General features: G+C 36.3%; 1 protein-coding gene across 27 annotated transcripts in view; it reads right to left on the bottom strand.

The window, feature by feature from the left end:
• Trip12 (thyroid hormone receptor interactor 12) overlaps positions 1-17,967 on the bottom strand; it is a 130,951-nt gene that overhangs the window by 34,488 nt on the left and 78,496 nt on the right. For 14 of the 27 annotated variants that reach the window (XM_070015271.1, XM_070015288.1, XM_070015290.1 and 11 more), the window contains 12 exons: positions 15,484-15,519; positions 15,310-15,405; positions 13,740-13,832; positions 12,976-13,137; positions 11,770-11,838; positions 11,521-11,686; positions 9,680-9,797; positions 9,432-9,591; positions 6,150-6,303; positions 4,206-4,434; positions 3,956-4,074; positions 2,655-2,862 (listed from right to left, as the gene is read on the bottom strand). In XM_070015271.1, coding sequence (XP_069871372.1) covers positions 2,655-2,862; positions 3,956-4,074; positions 4,206-4,434; positions 6,150-6,303; positions 9,432-9,591; positions 9,680-9,797; positions 11,521-11,686; positions 11,770-11,838; positions 12,976-13,137; positions 13,740-13,832; positions 15,310-15,405; positions 15,484-15,519 — 1,610 coding nt within the window. The remainder of the gene's footprint in view (positions 1-2,654; positions 2,863-3,955; positions 4,075-4,205; positions 4,435-6,149; positions 6,304-9,431; positions 9,592-9,679; positions 9,798-11,520; positions 11,687-11,769; positions 11,839-12,975; positions 13,138-13,739; positions 13,833-15,309; positions 15,406-15,483; positions 15,520-17,967) is intronic. The other 13 variants (XM_070015296.1, XM_070015289.1, XM_070015341.1 and 10 more) reach the window with 3 other exon arrangements.

Raw genomic sequence — 17,967 nt, 5'->3', positions numbered from 1 at the left:
TGAACCCAGGGCCTCATGCATACAAGGCAAGCGCTCTACCACTGAGCCAACTTCCCAGCCCTAGCCTTTGTTGTTAACACTAGATTGCAATAACACACTTGGCTAAGACCACTGATTCAGCACTACTAAAAACTTGAAACAGCAGTAGATTCTTATGAAAATAAAAGTATTTAAGATGAACAAAAAAAATATCAGGTTCAGTTAGTTCAGTACTCAAAATTGGGAAAAAAAAGTTTCTAACACTTGACGTTTCTATGAAACAGGATACATGGACTTCCAAAAGATAAATTTTAATATACTTGAAAAATTTCTATTTCAAAAATAAAATTACTTAGAACTTTTCACTTGGAATGTGGAACCACTTAAGACTGAAAATATTGGAGAAAGGTACTTCCCTCTTCCTTTGGTATCATCAACTGTTAATCAACTCCAGCTCCTTAATTTAAAATGGCTCAGAAATGTGGTATCTGAGCTCTTTTTCATGATATCCTGAAATTCTAAGGACCTTACACTGTGGGCACCACGATGGCATCAAACAGCAAAACCCTGCAATCAACCAGGGTTACTGTAGCAACCAGCATGCAAAAGTGGCTATGAGAAGGAAGGAAGGAGAGGCAGGGCAGGCAAGTACAAGCTCAGAACTGGAAAGGTCAAAGACATAAATATTCTCCAGGCCCCATTCCTCAGGCCCTGTCTTGGTAGTGATAGATAATACCTAAAGACAAGGTTTTCCTAAAAGAAAATCACCACACCAGAAGTCTCTCTTTGTTTGCCACAAGTCACAGAACTGCCAAAATCATATTAAGGCTAGGATGGCAAACTGCTACCAGGTGGCACTGAAAAAGCAATCTTCTTAAGCAAGCCCCTTTCCAAGATTAAAGTTTACTGAATTTACTTTGTGAATTCTACTTACTCAATACTAGTATATATTTTTTTATCAAGATCAAAAAGAGAGCATGCAGTATTATTCTTATATTCTAAACTTTAGAACTAAATTTAGTTTATCACATTGCATTCATATCACAATGCTCAAGCTTCTAACAAATACTTAAAAGTAATATGCTTCATTAACAACAAAATTTAAACAAACAAAACTGTCTTTTCAATTTTTTACCAAATACCATTTTTTTTTTGGGGGGGGGTCTGAACTCTGGGCCTGGGCACTGTTCCTCAGCTCTTCAGCTCAAGGTTAGCGCTCTACCACTTGAGCCATAGTGCCACCTCCGGCTTTTTTTCTTTTTGCTTATGTGGTGCTAAGGAATCGAACTCAGGGCCTCTGGCATGCAAGGCAAACGCTCTACCACTGAGCCACCTTCCCAGCCCCTGTCTTTTCAATTTTTTAAAAAAGAGTACTGCAACTGAACACAGGGCCTCACACCTGGGGCTCTATCACTTGAGCCATGCCTCTAGCCCCGTTTTTTGCTAGTTATTTTTGGACAGGATACTCAAGTGTGCCTGTGCATCCCATAGCTTCTGGGATCACAGGTATCCATCAACACATCCAGCTTTCCTCATTGTAGATGAAGCCTCACTTTCTCTGCTGGGGCTGGCCCAGAACCTCTATCTTTACATCTCAGCCTCCCATGTAGCTTGGGATGGACAACAGGGGCATACCATTATGACCAGATATTGGTTCAGAAGGAATCTCACAAGCTTTTCTGCCCTTGCTAGTATTGAACCACAATCCTCACATTCTTTGTCTCCCAAATAAATAGGATTATAGGTTATCAGGCACTAGCACACAGCAGGGGTTTACAGCATTCTTAGTAGTTCAGTATAACAAAGATTAAAAAGCTAGCAGGTGGAAGTAGAGATTTTTCCTTAAGGAAAAATTCTTAGTTAAGAAAAAGGTATATGTGTCCACTTAACAGTAAAAGGTAAATGGAAAATTAGGTTTCTGTGTTGTTTCCAATGAGGACTTAGGAGTTAGTACTGGGGGGGGGGGGGTTGAATTTAGGGTCCTTTACTTGCTCAGATTAAGCTCGGTCACTTGAACCACATCTCCAGGTGGTTTTTGCTAGTTAGTATGGAGATGGAGTCTAGCAGACTTTTCTGCTCTGGTTGGACTCAAGCCACCATCCTCTACCTCTTAGCCTTGTGAAAAGCTGGGATTGCAAGTGAAAGCCAGAGGAGCTTGGCAAACTTTAAAATTTTAATATATCAAAGACCTATTTATAGTAGTTGAATACACAATCACAATTATGGAAACAGAAACTTGGGGTGAAATAGTAGCTGTGTAACACTGTGTAAATCACTAATGTCTCTGGGCCTTAGTTCTCTCAGGTATCAAAAGTTATAGTGTCAGCCTTGAGCTGAAGAGCTGAGGGACAGCGCTCAGGCCCAGAGTTCAGGCCCCACGACTGGACCAAAAAAAAAAAAAAAAAAAAAAAGTTATAGTGTCAAAACAAGACTGAACATAGGTTTCCAAAATTATCTTTTCCATTTTCATTGAACACCTAACAAAAAAGACAAAGGACTGGGCAATAACAGTGCAGAGGTAGAAGCACTTCCCTAGAATATGCAAAGGGCCTGAATTCAATCCACAATACTGACTTTCTCTTTCCCACATTTCTTCAGTTTAACAACATTGGTCTATACGAGTCTTGGGTACCAAAGCAAAGCTAAATACAAAGAACACAAGAACTTTGACTCACCCTTGAGGACTCAGGTCCAAAGAATCATCTCTGCTGTGCTGCAAGCTAGGTGAGCCCAGATCAGCTGCAGCATTGGTGGCGGCTGTGGCTGTCCCACTGCTCACGGACGTGGTAGACCCCAAGGATCCTGACCCATTCGTACATGCCTTTGGTGGACTCGTCAACAAAGACTCTGACTCTGCTAAATGTTTTACTTGATGCATTACACCTTTATAATTACAAGGATGAAAAGGAGTCAATTTTAATCAAGAGGCAAAACTACCTACCCACCATTATAAAATCCCTGAATGTTAAAACACTGATATGAAGAGAACTGCTTGAAAAAAAGCTACCAAATAAGGATGGAAGTATAGACGACAAAGCTAGAAAAATATAAGAAAATTTGAATATATTATAATCTTCAGAAATAGATCATATAAAAACCTAAAGTTCAAAATATCCATTATATAAGTAAGAATGAATTTCAGAAATCCAGTGTACCTGGTGACAGCCAGCATAGGGGAAAAGACCTAATATTACCAGTTAACATCAAGGACTAAAGGAGACAAAATCACATACTGTCATACTGACAGCTACTAACAAGCACTATTGAAGGTGAATAAATAGAGCAAAACTGTAACCTGTGATACAGGGTGTTCCTATCTGGACTAGGATAGTGGCAGGGTACATATCTAAGTGTGTGTGTCAACAATATGAATTTATATGAGTGAATGTGCATATACTCAAATTGATCTGGTGAAGAATCTACTTTCCATCATATCTTTCAGCAGTCACAATTTATTCTATACATACTGTTTATTATAATTTTATGCCAGACCACATTAGCACCTTGACTAAGAGGATACATTTTTTTCAAGAAATTACAATAAAAACTCACATGCTTATAAAAGACAGTGTTGCTGTCTTTTATAAGTATTTTACAGTATTGCTGGAGTCGAATTAGGAGGACAGAACTCATACCAATCTTTACATATATGTTATAAAAATATGTGAGGGAAACAAAGTAGCATTTCTGAGGAAATCTTTCTAGATGAACATAAATTAGCTATATTTTAAAAGTATGATTGCTTCTGGAATTGAGGGCATATGGAAATGTCACTGACTAGTATTTATTTACTGGTTGACATGTGAATCTCAAACAATTATGTATTTACACACATTTTATAAAAAATCACAAGCTATTATGGCATGTAAATATCTTGTACTGAAAAGAAAACAGTTTTCATTCTGATTAAAATTTTTTGTATTGAAGTAGTATCTGGAGTAAGTGAACATTAACTTATTTTCATGAATAACATTACCTTCTCTTCTGAAGTAAACACTAAAAATATCAGGTAACTTCTGCATTAAGATTTCTGCCATCTGAAGTGCTCCAACTACTATCTTCAGGTCTTGGCTTGATAGCATGGATGCAATGTGACTAAAAAAAGAAAGGATTTGTATTTAAAACTTGGACTAAATTTGGTCATTATTTTTGGCCATACTACTTTCAATAAATAACTTAAGAAACTTTTAACTTGTAAAGTGCTTTTAGTGTTTTCATCAACATACCTTGAAACAGCATGATTTTTTAGAACATCCTTCAGAAGCTCGGCATCCGCAAAATAAATTATCCTAAGAATTGCTCTAAGGCACTTATGTCTGACCGCAGGTCCTGCTGAGGAACTATATACTTCATAAAGAACACCAAACAATGTCTTGATAAAAGACTTAGCCAGTTCCGGATCCTCTTTCATAAGCTGTGCTCGAGCATCATCCTTCTTTAACTCTGAATATCCACCTTAAAAAAAAAAAAAAGTTCAATACCAAAGTAACAGACTTCAGAAACAATTAAAAATAAAGTAACCAGGTCAATAAAATTATTCCAAATACTACTAAATCTATAATAGCTACTCTATAAACGAAGGACAAACATTAAGACAAAATTTAGCCACAGAAAACTACTAGATATACTCTGGTCAGCTGAAATAACAAGGTATCACTGTGCTGACTATACCCTCTTCATTTTACTTATATATACTAGGCAAATTTCAAGATTAACAAAAATACTGTTAAGAAACAAGCAGAGGGCTGGGAAGGTAGCTCAGTGGTAGACTGCTTGCCTTGCATGTATGAGGACTGAGTTCCACTCATCAGCACTGCATAAGCAGAAAATGCCCCAAGTGGCACTGTGGCTCAAGTGGTAGAACACTAGCCTTGAGCTGAAGAGCTGAGGGACAGTGCCCAGGCCCAGAGTTCAGGTCCCATCACACACACACACGCACGCACGCGCACACAGTTTCAGCCAAACACAGGGGTTCATGCCTATAATCCCAGCTCTGTGGGAGGCAGAAATAGTAGGAATAATACGAAATAACGAATCAAGCAAGTTAAAAATACCTATTCCAAAGAACAAGTAATGGCATATGCCTTTAATTGCAGACACACAGAGGCCTCCACATAGTAAAGTGGGGAAGGTGGGAACACAAGACCCTTATGAAAATAACTAAAGCAAAAAGAGCTACTGTGTTGCTTAAACCTGAGATATAAGATGGAATGAACAAACAGAAGCAGGCAGATTTCAGTAAGTGGACAGTATCTCTAAAAGGTAGGCTAAACTCTGCTCAAGTGTGTATGTGTACTGAATGGTAACTGATGACATCTATATCAGAGTTAGCAATATCAAAGTATATAAACTCAATCTACTCTACTACTTGATTTTCTAAATAAATTGCAAATGTAGTCTTGTACGTTTGTTTACATGGTGTATGCAGATGCAAACTTCAATGATCATGAGACAAAGAAATATAAGATTCACAAAGCTGGGGCCGGGAAAGTGGTTCAGTGTTAGAGTGCTTGCCTTGCATGCGTGAGGTCCTGGGTTCGATTCCTCAGCACCACATAAGCAGAAGAAAAAAAAAAGCCGGAAGTGGTACTGTGACTTAAGTGGTAGAGCACTAGCCTTAGAGCTGAAGAGCTCAGGGACAGCTGAGGCCCAGAGTTTAGGCCCCATGATCACAAACAAAACAAAACAAAACAAACTTCAAAGCTGTATTACTTATCTATCTGGTCCCTTAGAAAGAATACAGTTCAAGGCCAACCCAGGCAGAAAAGTCCATTACCCTATGTCCAAAATAACCAGTCAAAAGCAGGGATAAGGTATGGTAAAATGGTAGAGAAAGTGTGAAGCCCTATGTTCAAACTCTAATACCATCAAAAATACAAGTAAGTTGAAGAAAATAGTTGGAAAGAACTAATCTAGTGGATGGATACAAAATAGAGCAAGGACATATAAATAAATCATCACCTACACTGCCAGTTCTAACTGGACATCACTTTAAGCACTATATCTTGGCAGGGACACATCATATATGAATTAATGCAAATAATTTGAAAAACACAAATTAGTGTTATGCAATTACTTCAACTTCCTAAGCATATGCAATGAACCAATTATGATAATGAAAATAAAAATATTACAATAGTAGAGTTCTATTTAACTCAAAAGATACTTACTAGTGTTAGTATTGGCTAAGGGGTTAGGTTTTCTCTGAATGGCACGTGCTGTCCCCGTGTCCTCATTGATTTGCTGCATAGAATTAAAATCAATAGTATAAACTCGTCCCAGAGTGGACAAGCTTATCTCATCCTCACCGACCTGATGGGCTGCCTGAGAGCAAAGAGAGAGAAACCTTGAATATAAACATGGGAGAAATTCATTACCTTAAGACACGCTGGGGACCCTCTACACATTCTATCCTAAATACTCTATGTAAAAACTCAGTAATTCAAGAAACAATTTTCACCTAAACAAAGATTATATACCTCAGACCCTACCAGGCACCCTTAGAAAAAAATACAAGTAAAATTCTTAGGAAATACCCAGTCACGTAGCATTAACTGTCATGAAGACACCATTTATCTTATTTAAGGCACTTTTAAAGACATTGCTGAGAGGAAAAAAAAAACTGTTAGCCATAGTCTTCTTAAGTATTTTAATGCTTAGAGACATTATTTACATGACATATTCCTAGTATTGACAAAGATATTCCTATAAACAAAATGATAGGTAAAACTGCCTTTACCTAGACAAAGATATTTAAATGTTATTCTAATTACATGGAACACAACTAAACTAAGACTAATCATCAAGGTGTAAAAGCAGACATCACACTGCCGGATTTCAGAACCTAGAGAAGTCATGGAGTTATGGCAGGTATGGTGGGGCATGCCTAAGAATTATAGCTCTCAGGAGCCCAGGCAGAAGGACTATAAGTTCCAAGCTAGCTACCTAATAAGAGAGTGCTTTGTTTAAAAGAAAAGGTCACAAAATAATTTTGGGGAGGGAAGGGAGAGGTAACTGAAAATAGAACTCAGGGTGTTATGCTTGCTAGAGAATATTCATTTTTATTGCACAGGCCAATTTGCACTGAAACTCCTAAGCTGAATGTAAATCTCTCAGGAAATACAAAGCATAAGCTAACAGTAAAGAATTACCTGGAAAATCACAAACAAACAAGAAAATCAAGTAGAGTTGGAGATTAAGACCGTTAGCAGGTATGATCTATACTTAATATACTAAGGCTAACAATGAACAAAAGACTAGTCAAGAGTTAACTTCCTGGGGGCATAATGAAATACCTAAGAACTGGGAGTTACATAGTATATATAATATAATAACCTAGACATCTCTCGCCCTCTCTAAAAATAAGTATTTGTATACTACAAGCTGCATATCCATCTATTTCTATTTTGGCCACCGCTGGGGCTTGATCTCTGGTCCTAGGAACCACCTGGAAGCTTCCACTGCCAGAGTCAGGTGTACTAACCCACGCCGACCCATTCATAAATTGGGCCTTCTAGGCTGTGAGTTCAAATTCCAGCATAGCCAAAAAGGTCATCGTGGAGTAAGAAGCCAATTATCACACATGTTTTCCTTCTCTGTGAAAGTCCTAGATCTCAGGTAGGGTGTCATTGTCCTATGACAATGTCATCAATGTAATAAATGTTGTATGTGTCCTAATAGTCAATAAAATAAGTGATAAATAAAACAAAAAAATAAACATAAATAACTAGAATAAACATAACAGGCCATAAACATATGTAAATATATATATCATAGAATAAAAAATGCATATGAAAAGCTAACTTCCTCATAAAAGCAAGGTGGTCCTGAAATTAAGACGTCCTCATAAGAACCCGAATTTTATAATAAAGTCATTAGCTTAAAAATATTTTTTTACAGCTTTATTAAAGAATGACTGGGCATTGGTGGCTCTTGCCTGTAATCCTAGCTACTCAGGAGATTGAGACCTGAGGATCACAGTTTGAAGACAGCCTGGGCAGGAACCAGAAGTAGAACTGTGGGTTTGTTCAAGTGGTAGACTGCTAGCACAAAAACTCAGGGACAGTGCCCAGGCCCTGAGTTCAAGCCCCAGGATTGGCACAAAAAAAAAAAAAAAAAAAAAAAAAAGAACAAACAAAACAAAAACAGGGGAGGGTGAGGTAAAAAAGAAAAAAAGAATGGTAATATAAGGTCTGATGTTCTAAGAAAATTAAAACATCCAAGGAATATAAAAATGAAAAATGTGGAAAAGAAGCTACTATGAATAATTAATATATACAACATTGTTTCAAAGATATTACCAAAGGATGAAATTAGAAAATACATTTGTAATTTATAGGTATTTTATGCATTGAAAACAATAGCAAATAAGGTATAGGATCCCAAGTAACTCCACACTCTCTTAAGTTTAGGGTGAATAGTTGTTCATTTTGTTTAACTGACCTTTTCTCTTATTTTATCACATTCCCAAAAGATTAATCTATGTTTCTACAAATGGTTTTCATTTGGTATTAAGGATTTATCACTGTTGTGGGTGAAGACGGCACTGTCTGTTTTTGCTTTTTGCTTTTTTTTGTTTTCCCTTGGGCTCCCCCCCTTTTATGTTTATCTGTCTTTGGCGGGGAGGGACACAGAAATGGAGGGACAAAAGGTGAAAAAAATGCAGCAGTGGTACTCAGTAGATACTATGTGGAAGATGAACTATATAACTTGTAGGTGGGGATGCAAAGGAAAAACTGGGTAAGGGAAGTGGTGACATTGCTTAAAAAGAAATGTACTCATTACCTGACTTATGAGACAGTAATCCCTCTGTACATCACCTTTATAACAACAAAACAACAAAAAATAAAAAAAGACGTATCCCATTAAAAAATAAATTATAGAGGAAACGAGGGCAAAGGAAAGGAAGGGGTAACATTGTCCAAAAGAACTGAACTCATTACCTAACTTATAAAATAGTAATCCCTCTGTATCGTACCTTAATAATAATTATATTTAAATAAATTATAATCAAACCTATTTATAAATTGAAATTTATCATTCACCCGTGCACGGCTGTTATTTGACTTCATGCTTTTACTCTTACTAATATGTATATAACTGCTTTTTGGGAGATTCTTTTCAACTAAGATTAAATAAGATTGATATGTTTTAGAAGAAGACAGCCAAATTCCTCTAGTTTCCTTTCGGGAATGAGGAAACCATAGAACAAAGAACTTAAATTACTTGCTCTAAGTCAATCAGGTAGTTAGCAGCAGAAGCAGGACTAGAACATCATGTTTTCTGACCTGAACAGAAATGAGAACCTTGTTCTCAGGAGACAAAATGAGAAAATCTTGAGTTAATTTAAAAAATGAGCACACTGAAATACACACATCCACCTCCCCATTCCATCCCTGCCTGTACTAGCTCTCCATCCAAATAAACATATTTAAGTGGTACAATGAAACTACTACCTCAATGATCCGGCTGTCAATCCTATTGTAAGGATGCCAGAGGCCCCGATCATCACGCCACTGCCAGATTGCACCATCTGTGTTTTGTGCATTTCCTTTCTTCAACATGGTATCAACCGCAAAAATGCCTTCTTTTGGTAAACATGGCATAAGTTCACTGAAAACAAAAGTGTAATGCTTTTAATAAGTTCTGGCCATTAAATATTAAATCTCCAAAGTGATCTCAAAACAGTTACTATTTTTACCAAATCAAAGATGTCAGTTCATATAGCTCTTGAGGACTTCGTGGAACAAGATCAATCTGCTCCTGACAACTTCCATTGGAGGCACCACAGAGGAGGAAGTGAAGCGTTTCTGCAATGTCTGTAAAGTCAACAACAAAAAACCCAAAAGCCCATTAAGCTAGTTTGTAGTGCCTAATTCAAGAGGAAATAATTCCCTAGAATTAAGTTAATAAAATTATTCTCTTGTAAGACAACATAATATGGAAATTAAAGTAAAATATCCAAATTAGTAGTAATAAAAACCTAAGGAGAGCTGGGTATCTATGGCTCACACCTGTAAATCCTAACAACTCAGGAGGATAAGATCTGAAAATCATGATTGAAGAGAGGTGGTGCAAGAAAGTCTGTGAGGCTCTCATCTCCAATAACTACCAAAAAAAAAGATGGAAGTAAAGCTGTGTTTCAATTGGTAGAGTGGTAGCCTTGAGCAAAAATGCTTAGGGACAATACCCAGGCCTTGAGTTCAAGTCCTAGGACCAGCACACAGGTATACATGCAAAATAGCCAGCAAAAAAAAGCAGGATTGGAGGTATGACTCAAGTGGTAGGGACTGGGCCAGTGAACATGAGGATGAGTATCAACCTCAGTACCAACCAAAACCAAAACCAAAACAAAAAGAAAAATCATGATCATTTCCATCTCACCCATTAGAGCATAAGAATCTTTCATTACTTTCCTTAAGGAGCACAATACTTTCATACAAAAGCACATTCCACATGCTGCCATTCCAATATATTTCTGTACTTGTCTTCCATTCAGACACAATGAAAATGTAGGGACAACTGGACAATGCATCCCTTGAAAGCATCTGGAACTTTCCAGGTTTACATGACAATGGTTACATGTCAACCTAATAGGAACATTTTTACAATATTCTATACATATTTCCATTCCCCAAGGGCATCAATTTCCAAAGTGATCTTCATGAAACAATTCAGATGCATTGACACTATGAGTGGAGGGAGCTCCTAGTCTCCACAGGTTTAGGCATTCTAATGCTGAAACCTGAAGACTGAAGCTCTCACTCTTGCTGCTTATGGTATATGTGTATTTCTAAAATTATACATATGCACAAGGTATACAAATTTACAAAGTGATTACAAATTTTTATTTCTCCTGAAAAGGTACAGTGGTAACTTTACGACCTCTTTAAATTTTAGAACCAAAGGTATAAAATTAATCGTAATTACAACTGTCTCAAATAATTGATTAATACCCCTACTAGAAATAAAACAGAGATCTTTTCTGAAGTTCTACCATCATCTGACCTCAATTTACAAAATTTATAGTCCTAATTTCATATGTGAAATGATCAAATGCAATTGGAATGCAAGTATCAGAGACATTTGTAAGTATATATAATTTCAACCTTTGTGAAGGCAGCAAAGGTTCTAGAAATTGACCAGATTCCAGAAAGAATTATAGTATCTGTTAGTGACTGTAAGAATTATAGTATCTGTTAGTGACTGTAATGAGAATCATTACATAACACTATATGGAAATCAACCATCCTGAGTCATGAGCCATAGAATTGCATAAATAACTGAATATTAGAAATATTAATATACTGTTCCAACACAAATACATTACACTTGAATTTTTTCCCCCAGTGGTTGGGTTCACAAACAGGACTTCATGTATGTTAGGTAAGCCTCTACCACAGAGCTACATGGCTACATACCTAATCTAACATTTTTCTTTTTTACCCGAGAACATGCAGATTTCTACTTGCTTATGTTGACTTATTCCTCAAGAGTAAGTCACTTTTCCTGCTTAAAATACAACAGTAAAATAGCACTTACTTTGCTTCATTAGTTGAACAGCTAATGTTGGACAGTTGGAACACATCAGAGAAAACATCCGAACAACCATTATAAACATCCCAGAACTTAAGATGGGTGGAGTCACTACTAACAGTTGTTGAACATTTGTAAGCAGATCTTTGGAGGCAACCTGCTGTAGCAAGTTCTTCATGAATACAAGAAAAAGAAATAGTTATGTTGTGATTTAGCAATTCAACAGCTTTTGTAAAATATAGATAAAACACTTACCTCCTCATGTTGAAAGTTGTCTACTAGACGTGCAAAACAAAGGCAAGTGCTTTCAACTGACTTTTTGTCCTGTATTTCAAGAAAAAGGAAACTTATTAAATATAAAGCAATTCTACTAGCAAATATCACAATTATGTTCTTCTTAACTGCAAATTCTTTAACACAACCTCAATTAGTAGATATGAGCTTTGAAAATAAAATTGAATCTAGATATAATACAGTCAAGTAACAGATTTCAAGGCAAAGAGAATCATACTGGAAGCAAACTTCCTTCTCCATTAACTCCCTAATAAAAGGCAAATAAAAAGAAAAAAGGAATATTAAGCAAGTTATACTTAAGAATACTTAAATTATACTAAAAAAAATTCTGCTTTCCCTTAAAAATATTCCATATATATATTTGTACATGTGTGGAAATATCACAATGAAACTAACCCTTGTAAACTAATGTATGTTAATAAATTCAATATTCCAAATAGAAATGTTTAAATATTTTCGTATTTAAAAAGTAGAAGTAGTTAAGTATGTGAATCAGACAGGTGGACAGGGACATGAATAGCCACAAATTTTGGGATCCAAAGGCTGGTGGCATTAATATCAAAATATGTACCACTACACAAATAATCTGAAACAGTACCACAAAAAATTTTTTTAAAGATTTGGTATAAAATTAACTTAATGTCAGGTGCTGGTGTCTCAAGCCTATAATACTAGCTACTCCGGAAACTGAAATCTGAAGATCACGAACCAAAGCCAGCCTGGGTAAAGGTAAGGTAACAAGTCTTCAAGGAAGAATAAGCATTCCAAAAGGGGATTCTGATCAAATCACAAAGTAAAAACTCATGCTCTGGTAACAAATTTATCCTTTATGTTAAAATAACTAAAGATTCCAAGTATGTAAATTACTGTTCATTTGGTCAAATCCAAATTTTTAATACCTAAGACAGTATTTTAAAATAACTTAATATGGTATGATCAGATAATACCCCAGTTTTATTTATATATCTCCTATTAGATTTAGGACACTAGGAGACACTAGCTGAAATTACCACAATAAATTATTTTTTTCGGTCGTGGGGCTTGAACTCTGGGTGTGGACGCTGTCCCTCAGCTCTTCAGCTCAAGGCAAGTGCTCTACCACTTGAGCCACAGCGCCACTTCCCAATAAACTTTTTTCTTACAATATAAAATAGCTTCATACTTTACCTGATGTGTCAGCCTTTGAGTAAGCAATGGAAGGGAATCTGCCACAAAATGAAATTCATCTGGTGTGATACTCTGGCAACAATTGGCTGCAATTGCTAATGCATTTCTTTGGGCATTTATGCTGAAGAATTCAAGATATAGCAAACAGTCTGCTAAACCACCCTGAAATACAGGAAACCTTATATTAAGGTGATGGAAAATACTTTATCAACAATATAAATCAAAGCTGCAGTGCAGTGCTAGTGGCTCATGACTGTAATCTTAGTAAATCTCAGGAGGCTGAGATAGGAAGCCAGCTTCAGAGGATAAACTTGAAAAGAAGCTTATTTCCAGGAAAGTAGCAAAGACCAGGACTGTAAGTATGGCGCAACTGGTAGATTGCCAGCAGGAATAAAAAACCTGAGCAAGAGAGGCCGTAAGGTTCAAGCCCAAGTACCAGCATACACACAAAAAAAGCAAAACAAAGCCAGGTACCATTATGCCAGTAAATACTAGCCTACTCAGGAGACTGCAATCAGAGGATCACAGTTCAAAACTAGCATGCATAGGAAAGTCTGTGAGATTCTTATGTCCAAATATCAAAAAAGCTGGAAGTGAAGCTATGCTAATATTGGTAGAGTGCTAGCCTTGAGGAAACAAACAAACGAACAAGTAACATGTCTAGCACATCACTTTGTTGACATGTGAATCCTAGGGAGATTACAATAAAAAGAATCTGAAATCTGACAGTAAATGAAATATAATCCTACAATAACAATACTTACTGCCTGTAGAATAGCTTTACTGTGTCTCCGTGACAACATCTCCAAGGCAGTTAAGGCCTGCTCTGCCACATCAATGCACTGAATAACTTGCAGCTAGGAACATATAAATAGGTGACTGAAGGTTAAGATATAAGTTCAAGTGCTTTATCTTTTATATGAAGATTTAATAGAGGAGTTCTTTTCTTTCTTTTTTGGGAGGAGGGGGAGCTAGTACTTTATCTTGAATTTAGCCTCTTACACTCAGTCAGCTGTCTCACTCACAGCTGGGACTCTACCACTTCCGTAATGCCTCCATTCCAGCTTTCTGGCTAGGTAAGTCTAGGTGGGATGTTGCAGACCTCAGCTGCCTCAGTAGCTAGAATTAAAAGTATGCTACTGGTGCGTAGATAGATGATTTGTTTTAGACATAGAGGCACAAGACTGTTAATTTCAGCTACCTGGTTGCAGAGGCAAGAGGAGAGGCAGAATTTAGAGTCTGAGGTCATACTCCAGGCAAAGTTAGTAAGATCTATAGCTTTAAAAAAAAAAAAGGCTCGGGCTGGGAAGGTGGCTCAGTGGTAGAGCACTTGCCTTGCGTGCCTGAGGCCCTGGGTTCGATTCCTCAGCACCACATAAGAAAAAAGCCGGAAGTGGTGCTGTGGCTCAAGTGGTAGAGCGCTAGCCTTGAGCTGAAGAGCTGAGGGACAGGTGCCCAGGCCCAGAGTTCAGGCCCCACAACCGGACCCCAAAAAAAAAAAAAAAAAGGCTAGGGGTATGGCCTGAGTAGTAAACACCTGCCTGAACAATGGTGCTGAGTTTAATATAGTACCACCAAAAGAAAAAAATCAATTTGGTTTTAAATCTTCTATTTCACATTCATCAAATAAACTAAGTTGTGGGGTGCTGGTGGCTCACGCCTGTAATCCTAGCTACTCAGGAGGCTGAGATCTGAGGACAGCGGTTCAAAGCCAGAATGGGGAGGAAAGTCCATGAGACTCTTATCTCCAATAAAACACTAGAAAACTGGAAGTGGCGCTGTGGTTCAAGTGGTAGAGCGCTTGCCTTGAGCTGAACAGCTCAAGGACAGCGCCCAAGCCCAGAGTTCAAGCCCCACAACCAACAAAATAAACAAAGAAAGTTTTACAACAGTATACCAAAAAGAAAAAAGGTCCACAAAAAGACCAAAGCCACATTTACCACAAACTATGTTTTACATTTTCCTTTGGCCACTGATTCAATTTTACAATCTTGGTCAAGGTACTTTGTTTCAACTTTTTCAGCCGGCAGTCAAAAAGTATTAATAGCTGTCAACATCACTAATATTTCTAGAAATTACATTTTAAACCAAGTGTTTAAGTTGTTCTCTGAAATGTTAATATCGTACAAAAATACAGATTTCATAAGGGATTTATTAGCTTCAACTTTAAACTACTGGTCTGATGAATGCAAAATATGCCCTTCAGGAATTGTGAGCTGAAAATATGCCCCAGTTAAGATAATCACAACTGGTATCAATCACAACTGGTATCAGTAAGTTCAAATCTTGATCCAAGACATGTATTTCTAAAGAACTGGACAAAAGCAAGTCTACCTTTTCTAAAAAGACTGGAATAGCATCTACTACAACAGCAGATGATCGAGGAAGTGCTTCCATCATGTATGTTAAAGCTCGGCAGGCATGGTTCATCTAGGAAACAAAGATATTTTTTCTCAATAAAAGCTCAAAACTAAAATTTCAGTGTTTTGAAATATAGTGTATACTTACAATATCAAAATTATGCTCCATTTGCAGTAATGTTATCTGTTAAAAACATAACAAAGTATTAGAGGCTATACACTTTGAATGAAAAGTTCTATAATTATTTTTCCACTTAAACTGAGATATTGGATAATATTAGGTAAGATTTGTGTACCACACAAAAATAAAATTAAGATAAAAACCTACATACAAAAGAAATGATTTTTATACTTAGACTGGCATTCATTGTATGCAGTAGCTCTTACTTAGCTCTATGTATTGCTAGATTATTAATCACCTTATAAACCTAAGTCAAAACGAAACCCATCACAATGCTTACAACCAGACATTTTGGTAGTCCTAACTTCCACTGAGAATCCCAATTAGTGTTATCACTGAGGACTTACAAGTGCCAGCAAATATTCAACATATAAATTTATAGGACCAGAAATACATTATTAATTGCTTAATTAACAACTGTCAGTACAGGTATAGGACCACAATTAACAAACATATGGACAACACCCTCTAACCTATAAACACCATTTAACTAAGCTGCAAAGCACCTAGTAATGTGAACATCAATAACATCAAAAAATAATTATTCATTAAATAAAAGCCAGCTTAATATAAAATTTCAATATATGAATAGATTAATCTAAATACCAACTTAATACCTTTTCTTGTAGAAAAGGCGTTAGGTAGATTTCAGCCATTATTTTTCAAGTGAGTGAATGCAAAACTGCTAGCAGCATATACTAATTGCCCTATTGAAGCAAATGAATTTCCTCCTTAGGGAAAGATAATATTCATCATTATTTAATTCACAGAAAAACTTAGATGCACTGAATTTAAACTTTTAAGCAACTTCCAGGTAAATGTCTGACTATAGTAACATATCAGCTATTCTAATACTTCTTTTCTCAGGTCTGAAGTCCAGAAGTCCACAAAGACCATCTTCGTTTTAAACAGAAAACACACACAAACTCCACCTCAGGAATAAGCAGCACTCAGGTGTGTTAATTAGCTACATACCCACTTAAAACGTTTAGTCTAAATTTCAAAGTTGTCACACTAGCAAAAAATTGGTTAGGTTCCCAAATTACAAGACTGAATGAACCCTATTTTGGGATGGGGGTGGGCAGGAGGAATGTACATATGTGCAGGTGTGTGAGTTAGTTGGAACTAGGGTTTGAATTCAGGGCCTGGTTGCTGTCTTTTACCCTTTTAACTCAACGATAGAACTCTACCACATCTAAGCCAAAGTTCTACTTTAGCTTTTTGCTGTTTAACCTAAGAGTCTCATGGACCTTACTGCCCAGAAAGGCTTCAAACTGTAATTCTCAAATCTCAGCCCTCTGAGTAACTAGGATTTCAGGTGTTAGCATCAGCACCTAGCTTTAATGCATCTTCTAAGACCAGATTCGGAAAGGACCAAAATAGATCCATTTACCCCCCGCCCCAAAATCTTCATTTGACTATACAAATTTTTTCTACTTCAATTTAATGAACAAAAATCAAGTAAGCAAATTATGTGCCAACATTTCCAACTACCTTTAGTAATCTAATAAAAACAGCATTTTGACAACATTGCTTTTTAGTAAACAAAAAGCAATGAAAGCAAAATTTAATTCAGATTGTGGATGCAAGCTATTGATCGTATCAACAATCTGAGAATGGATATTAACACAGGCAAAATACAAAGACTAATTCAGAAAGCTACATACAAGCATTTTACTAGAACAGAACTGGTAAGATTTGAGAACTGGCTTTCATTATCTAGAGATCCAAGTGGCAGAAAGGTAAGAAGAAATGCTTGATCAACCCCTGAGAGAGACAAGCAATCCAAAAAGAACAGACAACATAATGATTGTGTCTCATATTTGTTTTTAAGTCTTTCTGCTGGGCTCTCTTCTCAAAAATCAACTCTCCATTACCAGATATGATTGAATAACATCTCATGTATGAATAAAAATTTCTTTATTTGGCATACAAAACAGACAATATTTAATTTCTAAGACAAATACATTCTAAATGTAATGATATATTAGCATTTAATCCAGACTTAAATTTTAATCTTAAATTATACCTAATTTATTTAATAATGTTAGAAAATTATCAAGTCACTATTTAAAAATACATTTAGTAATGGCAACTTTTGTTTTCACCTCAGAAATTTAAATTTATTATGTCAATAGATCTTACATATCCAAAGTATCAACATAAAATTGTGTTGAAAGGTCATTTAAAAAATTGGTTTCTCTCTTAAAATAAAGCCTTTAAAACTGGAATTGACCACATGGTATATGGGTATGACTATATGACTACTTTTCCCACACATATGTGCCAAACATGAAACCTTTCACAAATATAAACATAACTCAACGTGAATTTCTTGAGACTACTGCCTGAAAAGGGTGTTGGTTAACAGATACAGCTTAAACATTTTACATGCTAAGAGAATCAGAGTAGTACTAATAGGCTGAACAACTTAGAATTTAAAATTGTTAA

This window comes from Dipodomys merriami, unplaced genomic scaffold (assembly GCF_024711535.1).
Source record: "Dipodomys merriami isolate MVZ:Mamm:240054 unplaced genomic scaffold, mDipMer1.0.p SCAF_1, whole genome shotgun sequence".
Lineage (NCBI taxonomy): Eukaryota > Metazoa > Chordata > Mammalia > Rodentia > Heteromyidae > Dipodomys > Dipodomys merriami.
The sequence above is the reverse complement of the archived record's forward strand: the minus strand, read 5'-3'. Positions and strand labels throughout refer to the sequence as shown.